The sequence below is a fragment of the Metopolophium dirhodum genome, chromosome 4 (assembly GCF_019925205.1).
Source record: "Metopolophium dirhodum isolate CAU chromosome 4, ASM1992520v1, whole genome shotgun sequence".
Taxonomy (NCBI): domain Eukaryota; kingdom Metazoa; phylum Arthropoda; class Insecta; order Hemiptera; family Aphididae; genus Metopolophium; species Metopolophium dirhodum.
The window spans coordinates 937,512-948,860 of NC_083563.1; the positions used below are offsets into that span (position 1 = coordinate 937,512).

General features: G+C 30.6%; 1 protein-coding gene and 1 non-coding gene across 4 annotated transcripts; both read right to left on the reverse strand.

The window, feature by feature from the left end:
* Positions 1–3,756: 3,756 nt before the first annotated feature.
* On the reverse strand, positions 3,757–3,949 carry LOC132944025 (U2 spliceosomal RNA). The gene has a single exon (XR_009664405.1). It is a non-coding gene; the product is annotated as a U2 spliceosomal RNA (small nuclear RNA).
* A 3,904-nt stretch (positions 3,950–7,853) lies between these two features.
* LOC132943800 (uncharacterized) lies at positions 7,854–10,136 on the reverse strand. Of its 3 annotated transcripts, none has more exons than XR_009664373.1 (6): positions 9,789–10,136; positions 9,410–9,734; positions 8,826–9,350; positions 8,652–8,756; positions 8,209–8,595; positions 7,854–8,144 (listed from the first exon to the last, which is right to left on the reverse strand). XR_009664373.1 is itself a non-coding variant. In XM_061012905.1 (5 exons), the coding sequence occupies exons 1-4, from the start codon at positions 9,795–9,797 to the stop codon at positions 8,351–8,353; spliced, it is 684 nt and encodes a 227-aa protein (XP_060868888.1). In that variant the 5' UTR covers positions 9,798–10,134; the 3' UTR covers positions 7,854–8,144; positions 8,209–8,350. The 3 variants fall into 3 exon arrangements, 1 of the variants encoding a protein (XP_060868888.1); XR_009664372.1 differs by having other exon boundaries at positions 8,830–9,350; positions 9,789–10,135; XM_061012905.1 differs by lacking the exon at positions 8,826–9,350 and having other exon boundaries at positions 9,789–10,134.
* Between the last annotated feature and the right edge of the window lie 1,213 nt (positions 10,137–11,349).

Sequence of the window (11,349 nt, forward strand, 5' to 3'; positions counted from 1 at the left end):
TCTTCAGATACTATCATAACAAATTATTGTAGATTCGCGGTCTACTTTTTTTTACACTAATAACGTTACTTTAAAATAAAAAAAATGGTTATGGTCATAACAATAAGTAGTAGGTACATTGTTAATAACGTCTTAATGTTATGCATGCACAAAAAGTATAAGTATTAATTCCTGGGAACTTTAATAATATTGTCGATTATTATTTATTATAAAAACTTTCGGGATCGTAAATAAATTATATTGATTTTTGATTTTTCTCAAACATCCTAGCTTCTTGTTTTTGTCATACATTCTACATTCATAACTTTACTTGCCTATTTTAATAATATGGAAAATAACATTATTATTAAAGAGCTATAATGTAATATTGTTGTCCTGTCAGTTCTAGTACATAACTGACTTGTGATGAATCATAAACTTAGAAGATTAGACTACGATCGGTACCTATATAAAACTAATAAATTATTGAATTTCAACATTTTTTTTTTAATAGATAGGTAGTTTAGGTATAAATAAAAATAGGTACCTAATAATATAAAATAACTCAAATATTTAATGGATATATTAATAGATTTTTACTATTAACATTAATTTTATATTGTTTTTTTTTTCAATTTATTTACGATAAAATGTTTATTTTTAAGAAATAAGCTTAAGTAAATTTCTAATTTTTTTGGGTCATTGAATTTTAATGAAAATCAATAGGGTTAGGATAGTTTCAATTTTATACATTTTAATTTTATTCAAGTGTTATCATCTTTACAATTTTAACTATTATGAGAATATTCTTTAGCTGACATTTAGACTTTGTGTCTTACCCACCAAATAATAGGCTAAAAAACATTTTATATTGGTGTACTTTTTTGAGTATAAATTAATATAAATAATGAATAATTAAAATATGTTTATATGATATATTTTAATATATACTTCTACTCTAGTATAACATATTATTTTCATATTGAATGTCGTTTACTAAATAAACGCGACGTATTGATAAATAAAATCATTTTAAGGTCCGACATATTAGAAAAAGTTTTTCTTATTTTTTAAAAATTGTTTAACTCATACTTTTTTATTTGGTAAATTAAATTAAATTTTTCTAATGATATTTTTTATTTTTAAAAACGGCATTTTTAAATTGTGGTAATTTAGATTAATCAGATTTTATTATTAAATTGAGAATTAGTTCTTATACCATTTATTTTATCAAATTCAATCAATATATGTGGTTGTACCTACATTACTAATGTAACATTAGTTTCTAGTAGAAGAGGTGTATGGAGGGTATACGCGGCGTATTCCCTAGCACTAGTTTACTGATTTAGCGTATATCCTATACAATTACTAGAGATACGCAAGTCAACGCGAGTATACGCACGTATAACTTCAAAATAATGAATCAAAGACAAAAGTAAAATAAAATATTAAATAGTTTCAAAAAAATATCTTTATCTTTGGCCAATTAGTTTGGTTGTTTGGTGGAAAATTATAATTGTCTAAGCCAGTGTTTCCCAACCTCTTTTTACTCAACGCCCCTTTTAGATTTTGAAAATCTCCCCTCCCTCCAGTCAATTTTTTTCAAAAGATTAACTTTTTAAATATTTTTAATATTATTATTTAAAGAAAATAATATAATGTACCTTTTTAACGCTACAATATAGTTAATTTTAAATTTAAATACCTACTTATAATATGAATTATATAATTTGATTTCGAATTTGCTAATATAAAATAATAACACAAAAAATATTTATGTGACTAATGACTGCCTTGAGGTTGATGGTTTCCTGCTAACGAAATGATATCTGGCTCAATAGATCTCAGCATTAGTCTTAAATCTCTTCTTTTACATAATTCTAATTTGTTTCTTGATTTTGTAAAAAGTTGTTAAACCGCACTAAAGACCAGGTATATCGACGGAAAAGTCATAATAAATAATTCCACTTCTTTCCAAAGTTGAGGGTACGTAGTTTTTTGTTTGAGCCAAAACAACTTGTATCCATTATGTTTAAAATCGATTTCAGCTTCTTCATTGTGCTTCACTTCGAGTAGTTCACTTCTTGAATTTATGGTTGGAGATTTTGTATATCTGCTAAACATTGACACCCATTCTGGTATAATCAGGTTGTTGATATCATTAAATCTAGTACTCATATTATCTTTAAGGGATTCAAGGTGTGCACAATATATTTCTAAGTCAGAATCTAAAATTTTTTTTGAGCTTGATACGTTAGAAAAATTATTAAATTCATGTCGCCTAATTTTTTTTTAAAAAGATTTAATTTTGAAATAAGTGCACTAATAATGGACTTAGATTTGATAAAATTAATTTTATTACCTTTCAAATTTTTATTGACTTTATTAAGTTTTTCAAAAATATATGCTACGTATACGATATTCGTTTCTATTTTATATAATTCATCGTAAAGTTGTTTATCAAGTGCGGTTTTCCACACTTTGCAACTATAAGATACACTTTTTAGGATGCAAGGGGACCTTTATCGTTATTTAGATGTGTTTTATTAAAAAGTCCACTACTCCACTATATATATATATATACTGTTTTTCGTTTTTCAAATTTATTCTTTAGGTCACTAAAGTAGAAAATATTTTTGTTACTTTTATCTGAATGTTTTTTCATAAAAATGCTCTTTCATTCTTGAAGGTTTCATAGCTTCATTACAGAATGTTTTTTCTCAAATTAGACACAGGGGTAATTTTTAATTTGTCGGAGATGCAATAAAACCAAATTTCAAATATTCAATGGAATACTTTCTACATTTTTCTAAGCGACCTGGTGCCGGATAAGGTGTATAATATCGAGAAAAAAATTACTATTCAAAGGAATAGTTCTCAGGCCTTGTAGAATTGTCGGATTTTGATATCTATTTTTTTATCTGAAGTAAGAAGACTTCCTACAGGCCACATTTAACTCTTTAACACATTTTTCACATTTAACACATTTAACTTTTTTTATTTTATTACAAACAATGGTACCTATAATATAGTTTGTAAAAAAATGATTAAAATTGTATAATTTTTGAAGACATACTCGTATTATAAAGTTTGACATTGAAATATTGAAAAACGAAGTTCATAATAGTAGATTATTATCATTTATAAGTTGTAAAAAAAAATTACCAAATTTGTTTTATTTTACATAACAGAATCGTTATTCCCGTAGAGCGTATTTTATGAACAAAATTATAATGGCACCGAGTGCCAATGGTAATTAACCATCATATTACTGTTCTGGACTTATAATGAAAACCGGTCTTATTGTAGTAATGCTATAAATATAATAATGTATCATCTACACGCAGGCAGTGTCTAAATCTAAAATGATTGTAAACGTATTTACATATTAGATCATGTAATAAAAAGAGAAGGGGGGGATGGAGTGGCCGAGTGGTCTAAGGCGTCGGTTGCGACGCAGCCGATGCCGGATCGATTCCTTGATCACGGGCGGCATTTTTCTTCGGGTAAGTCACGGTGTCCGAAGAACAAGTGCCGCCATCCCCCACCCGGGCATGGCAGATACCTACGGGTGCCAAATCAAAAACTCTGCCAAACCCAACACACACGTGTTAAAACGTACACAACCTATACAGCTAATGGCTATAGATGCCGCTAAAGATGGCTTAAGATCAAAAAAAAAGGGCTCGATTTTTTTGTCTTGGTGGTACGGGTAATGGCATCCGAACCACGAGTGCATTGTGATATTTCATCATCGTATGAACAAAAATTTAGTTTATTATGTGGGCTGATCCCGGAAGTACTGCAACTCCGGGCCAACCCGCGGTGGAGCAGGAGCAAGCTCCTAATCTCCACCAATATTAAAAAAATTGTTTAACATTTGAATCACTTAATAAGTGATTTATCAGATGTTAAGCTGATAAGAACAGATACTACACTTTTGATCTTAGCCATTAGGCCGAGAAGCGATGTCTAAGAATTGCCAAACGGAAAACTAAATAGAAGCCCTTGCACGTGTGACGTGTGGAGCCGCATACCAAACGATGAGTCATTCGCGCGTGATTAAAGTTACTTTGGATACGAAAAGCATTGTTAAGTACGTCTCTATTATAATTAGAACGTAATTTTGATTTTAATAATGACGTTGCAATGTCGTTTGCATTTCGTAAGTGGAAATCGCTATCGTCGCTGTACGTACGAATCTGATAGGTTTGTACGCGCCATCTACGGGTCGTTACACGCAACAAACTTCTACGTACAAGGCGCCACACACGCTTTTTAAAAGGTCTTCAACATGCAATGGTTTTGAAATCTTAGAATCTTCAGTAAACTAGTATACTATACATCATATGGAAGACAAGAAAATTTTGATTCTGAGCTGAGAGAAGAGTGTATCGATTTAACAATGGTGTGTGTTTTTTACATTGTACGATATAGGTATTAGGCACGACGTAGATAATATTAAATATTTAATTATTTTGTGATATTATTGCTATTAAAGTAGGTAATTTATTTACTATTATTAATACAGTGACTCTAGGTTAAATTAATTTTACGAGCTAATTTTGTTAGAAAATAAAATGTTATTTTATAATTCAAATAATTGAATTATTTTACATTTTAACCAATATTTTATTTTATATTATTTGAGTATAATGGGTAATGAAATTTTAAAATGTTTGTGTTTATTTAAAAATATGGGTTTTTACATTTTCAAATTTGGATATTTTGACCGATTACAATACTAAGCATACATACTCTAGATAAGAAATTATTATATTATACCTACTTATTAATTATTCTGGTTGAAGGAGCGTCGCAAGGTTCCACTCTAAACTCTAAACTAGAACAAATCCTAGACAAAAATTACGAATATATCACTGGTTTCTACAATATTCAATGCATCAAAATTATTTTCACATTGCGTTGATTATATGCAAAATATGCTTAATCATTTTAGATTCTGAGCGGAGCGATGAATGTGTTGATTTTACAATGATGTGTTTTATTTTGTATCTGTTAGTGATACACGTACCACACGTATAATACGTATTAAGAGTGGATATACGGCGGTTACCTGTGACCAACTTGAAGATAGTGTTGTATAGCAAGTCAAGGGATATTTTCTATTTTTTTTTTACTGTGAACTAGACAATGGAAAATATCGTCACGGATTCGATACGTTCGTCGTTATATAAACTGTTGTTTTTTATAAAAACATTAAAAACACTTTATTCGCAAAAATGTCGTTTAATGGCAAAGTACTCGGAGAATTGATTAAAGCCAAAAAAAATATACTCATTATAAGTATACTGCATTATAACACGTAAAATCTGATATTCATTCGATAGTAACAGAAACATTAAATCCAATTATCAAACCATTAAACGTGGCTCACAATTCGACATCACAACTATAGGCGGTCCCAGAATTTTACTTCAGGTGCAGCACATTTAATTACACATTTAATACAAAATACACGACATACATTCGAGCATTCCTATACATATACAGCACTCACATACACACACATATATAATATATTCTATACATTTCATTTAATTTTCCTACTTGAAATTTTAATTTAATTTTTATAAACAGCTAGTTTATTAAATTGTTATAATTATTAGTTATAATAGTTAACATAGAGGCATACTTGTTTTTATAGAAGTTACAGCTTGAGCCCAAACAAGCTCTTCTAGTAGTAGAAAATGATATCAATGTTGTAAATGTATGACCAAATGATCATGATGCAATTATATGGGACATATGTGCTCAAAATATTGAAAAAAATAATACAAAAGATTCTAGAGTATTTAAATTAAACGAGTTTTTGGATTATTACAGCATAGACAAAATGTATGGTCCTAATCCTAAATTACAATTAAACGGAGCTGCATTTGGGTAAAAAAGAAATTAAACTTACCAGAAATACATTAACTATTTAAGATACAACGTACCCGTTAACACAAGGACTTCTTAGTTTAATAATTTCAAAAACTTCGAAAATCTACACCATAGACGATTTAAACGCATATAAACTTATATTCATTCAAACATTAGCACATTAAATAACAGACGGGAAAAAAAATTTAAAAAGGTGGAAATAAATTTACTGATTTAATCAAACCATTAAAAATCCGGTCGTGGGTTATCCACGAAATTACAAAATAAAAGTTAAATGTCCAACGAAATACTTTCAATTTACGAAGCAATTTCATGAAGCTGGTTTAATAATATGAATTCCAAATGTCTAAACGTGACATACCTATCGCTTTCAAACTCCAGAATCAAGCAAGAAAAAAAACTACAAGACAAATAATAAATGTGTATGGTTTGGTGGAAATGATACAATTTTCGAAAAAAAATAAAGGCTACAAATATATTCAAAGTGTCGTTGACTGTTTTACAAAATTAAAATGGGCAAAAGTATTAAAGTCTGAAACTGCTAAAGAAGTTTCAAGTGAAATGTCAAAAATACTACTCAAACGCTCACCAAAATTAATTCGATGCGTTCATGGAGAAGCATAATATTCACAAATATTCGATGTATAGCGTACAACGTTTCGTAGAACGTTTCAACAGAACTCTTAAAAAAAAAAATATTAGGAGTTCACTGCACGAGGATCACATGAATGGGTTTTTATTTTACAATCACTGACTAACGAATATAATGATTAAAAACATAGAACAATAGGTATGACGCCTATACAAGCTGATACAAATCCTTCTTCAGTGTAAATAAGTCAATGTTAAATTATTAATGGAAAAATTAAATTTAACATATGTGATGACCGATAACGTTCTTATGAGTAAATAATATAAAGGAGTATTTACAAAAGGTTATTTACCGAGCTGGTATACAGAAATATTTAAAATTATCAAAATAAATAAAACATCTCCCACTACTTATCAGCTACGAGATTATACGGGAAAACCGATTGACCGATTGCAGGTTGTTTCTATTTTGAGGAAATTCAAAAGACCAATCTTCCAAACGAGTATTTAGTCAGAAAAATTATTCGTAGGAAGAGAAAGTAATTGTTTGTAAAATACTAAAATTCGATAATACACACAATGTTGAATAAATACGACGGAATTCAAAAATAGTGTCAGTCGAACTATAGACACGAACGTGTTTGAAAGTTCACAGGCTAGTGGAAAAAATAAATTTATGACAAATTTCGAACAAACCATCAAATCATATTCGTATAAACTAGATAAATTTGAGCATTTACTCGAAGAAAATCATAATTCCGTTAAATCGGAAGAAGAACAAACTGCTACAATTCAATCAATATTAATAGAGTACATGAAAATTGATTCATCGTTACAACATATTAAAGAAGATACAGACAAGTTGAAAACAATTTCTGAAGTACTAACGCCTCTCAAACCATAATGTCTTCAGCCATCGTCGATATTCAGTGCGTTCTTGTAATGGACAATAAATGCATGATTAAAGAAATGTCTATTACCGACACAGAAACATGGGAAACCCAACATTGAATTTATAAAAATTCAAAATCTATGCAGGACAACAAGAGTAGAAGAACTGTGGCTGGAACGTAACTATCATAATATATCCATAGAATATGCTAATGTTGAGTATGAACAACTAAGTAGAATATTGAATTCATTAAAGTTCAGATACATTTTCGTCAAAGGTAAACAGAAAAAATAACTTCTCATAGAATTTATACCGCACGTCGCGGACATTAACATTGAGGACATGGGATGCCCTCGAATAGATCAAATTTGCGATGAAAAAACTTTACCATGCTGTATTTTTCATATAGAGTTCAATCCTAAGCAATGTACATTTTATAAAGTATTTAACCTAAGAAAATGGTTTGTGAATAATTCTTAAAATGTTTTTTTTTAAATAAAAATTATATTTATTTTTTAGCAGAGTTTTTCTTTATACCATCCTTCCTATTCTAACTTAATATCTATTTACAATATCTACAGGGGTATTTTACAAAATAAAAATAAAAAAATGATATCCACAGAGATATTTACAAAATAAAATAAAAATATCTATAGAGATATTTTACAATTCAAAAACAATCCAATATCTATTTTAGAATAAAAACTATCTTTTTAGCTCGGCTTCCAGAAGTTGCATTAATTCGGATTCTGCTGGCTCTGGTGTCTCGGTTTCCCTATGAAATTCAAAAACATAATAAGTAAAATAATTTTAAATATATATAACTATTTTTAACTCACTCTATAGAGTAGAGACTGTGATCCAGGGTATGTACTTTATCCATCAATCAATTGATGTTTGAACGAACGGATAGACATTCACCGTTATCGCATCGAAGGTTGTATCTCCAAACAGATAGCGATAATGATCTTGGAAGTTCTTTTAGTTTTTGACCACATGTCCTTTCGCCCTGATCTTCTCCTTGCCATTAATCTTATATGTATAAGACTTTGCATAGAATGCACAAAAATGTGTCATAACTTCCCCATTTGTCTCGTCAGAAAATAACCCTTGGATTTTCTTTCGTTTGGCAATGTAGCATGGATGGTCTTGTGGTAAGTCTGATGAGTCCATTTGATCAAGTAAATTGGAATTATTCTCCAGGTGGATGTAGTATACCAGTGAATCTAAAATAACATTATAAATTAATATATAAAAATATGTTTAGTTTGAAATCATTAACCTGTATCTATATAAATGAGCTCAATTGTATTTCCATAATGGGCTTGTATAACGTTACAGTGATAATTGTACATAATGGTCTTTGGAATTTCCAACACTGCAAAACCTGTTGAAAATCAAAAAATATTTAAATAATAAAATATAGTTGCTAAAAGAAATTTAAGTATATTTTTACCTACATAAATTAGACTTGCAAAAATCAATGATTTTATTTTCCAATGATACTGCATTTAGAATTTTATAGTATGTAAAACAGTGTTGTGAATGTTGTATGGTTTATAAGTTTTTTGCAAACGTTTTACACTACACACCAGCTCCATTTTAATTCATTGTCACCGTGACTCGACCGAAGAAAAATGCCGACCGCGGCCGAGGTTTTTTACCGGCATCGGTGCGTGTCGTAACCGACGCCTTAGTCCGCTCAGCCATCCCCCCCCCCAAAAAAAAAAATTAAGAATTATTTATCTATTATGTCTGGTTTTCTGTGAGCGGATGAGTCGTGAAAAATTAGAGTTGTAGATGACAGTAGTTTTGAGTATTGCTGATATTTGTTAAGTAATACCAGATGGTCTGGATGATGAGGAGATTTCCATAAACCCAGGGGACTGCACGAGATTCAAGCGCAATTTTTTTGCCCTAATAGCTGAAGTAATGTTGACACTGGAAACACGTTTTCCATTATCGACCGTAGTGTATGAATCTTTAAAAAAAACCTAATTAGCCTATAACCAGTCTATAAAAAAAATTGTAATTACTAACCTTGCATATCATGGAGTCCAAGATTTTCGATGATGTTTACATCTTCCATGCACTCGTTACAAACCACATAGCATGAAAATGTATGTATGGCGTTATCTCGTACTGTTGATGAGCAATTATTTTGGGTGGGCGGTCCCGCTGGGCAGTCTATCGCGGTATGTCGTACGGTTGATGAGTGATCATTTTGGGTTGGTAGCACTGTTGGTAAGTCCGTCATGGTTTCTCGTAAGAATGACGGTCTAGTTGGTATGTCGGAAACGATAATGTGTGGCGCGAACTGTATATATTTTCCTTGCTGAAGCGGAGCTTGTACAAATGTACAAACCTAGTAAAAATATTATATAAATAAATATTTAAAGTGGAAAACAAAAATACATACCATGAACATTTTTCAAATATTTTTTGGTGCTAGTTTTGGAACTGAATGTAATGGAACACCTATTTATATTTCCCACGGGAAACGCACGCTCACATGCGTTTTTCGGTGAGCGATCAAATCACGTTCCGCCGTGAATTCTAAAGTACATTGTTCGCATTTAAACATTTTGAAATGTGTTTTTCGGTGAGCGACCAAATTAGTTAAATGGTTGAATTTCAAAGGACATTGCTCGCATTTAAACATTTTTAAATACACGGACGAGGAAAAATTAATACGTTATATAAACGCGGAGCGATCGTAGAACATGTACGTTTAAATACGACAGTGAAAAACATACTAACTGGCCAATCCCAATAGAGTATTGCCGTCCGGACGCATCATTCCCCGCCACCGCTCTCCCCATCATCGTATGTCACGTTGGAGTGGGAGAGATACTAAGCATCTGTTGCTTAGATTCTACGAATTCGTGGTGCAGCGTATAACAAAAGCGACCTCTTTTTCTAGATGTATAAATCTATAAACTAGAATATTTAAAATATTTATAACATTTACAAACTAAAATATAACATGAGTATAGGTTCAAGGGCCGGTGTGATTGTCCCTGCAACGTGATTTTGGGAACAAAAATATATACATATACGTAATAAAATTAGAAAAATTGATTGTGACAATCAATATTTATTTTAATATTCAGGGGCTAAAATACTGTGTCTCCTGACACATTTTGTGTCCCTTGAAAATCAAAGCGTGTCCCCTGAATGCAGTGCCGCTCTAACCACCAATAACGTCCTTATATTTGACGCCCCTCTCCCCCCCCCCCACAAGAAAATATTGACTTCACATTTTTAGCTTATAATCAACCACGTACTTTAAATATGTTTCATACTTATTAATTAAAGGTTTCTACCTATTTTTTTATTATTATTATTGGAATCATTTATTTTGTTTCTATGATTTTAAATCGAAGTTAACGCCGATTTCAGTATTCTGGGTACATTACAGAAAGAAATATACAACTATTTTCACAAATTAGTAGATTTTATTATAAATCATACGTTTTGCGTTTCTGTGTGTGGCCTGTATAACAGTCAACATTGTAAATTGTATACAAGTGAATATATTATATAAGTGAATATAATTTACAGAATTCAGTCAAACTACTCTAACGTCTCTAACTCGATTTATTTTAAGAAGTGGGTAAAATTGATAATGAGTTGGTTATAAGTAATAACCATAGACCTTATACTTATAAGGTTTATGATTATAACATAATATACATATTATATCTTTGGGTATCCAACGCGACGGTAGTAGCGCTAAGCTAAGTAAAAAAAAAATAGAGGAGTAGCCACATCGTATAACAGGGGCTAGAGTTTTACCATTGAAAACCCGTCCTAATTTATGTCAATCCTTTGTCAACCTCTACAGGGCAAACGGCTGAACATATAAAGTCGTATTAGGTATCAATCGATCAGAAATATTGTGCAGATAGGAACAGAGGAACTCGCTAGCAGGTTGGTTAGATAGTTTATATGTTATAAGCAAAAATGTTCAAGTACTT

Bases quoted from the DNA above. Each gene is read 5' to 3' on its own strand.
- LOC132943800 (XM_061012905.1), bottom strand. The intron at 8,757-9,409 runs GTTAGTAATTAC...GATTTTCAACAG, and splicing joins TGGACTCCATGATATGCAAG to GTTTTGCAGTGTTGGAAATT. The intron at 8,596-8,651 runs GTTAATGATTTC...ATGTTATTTTAG, and splicing joins GCTCATTTATATAGATACAG to ATTCACTGGTATACTACATC.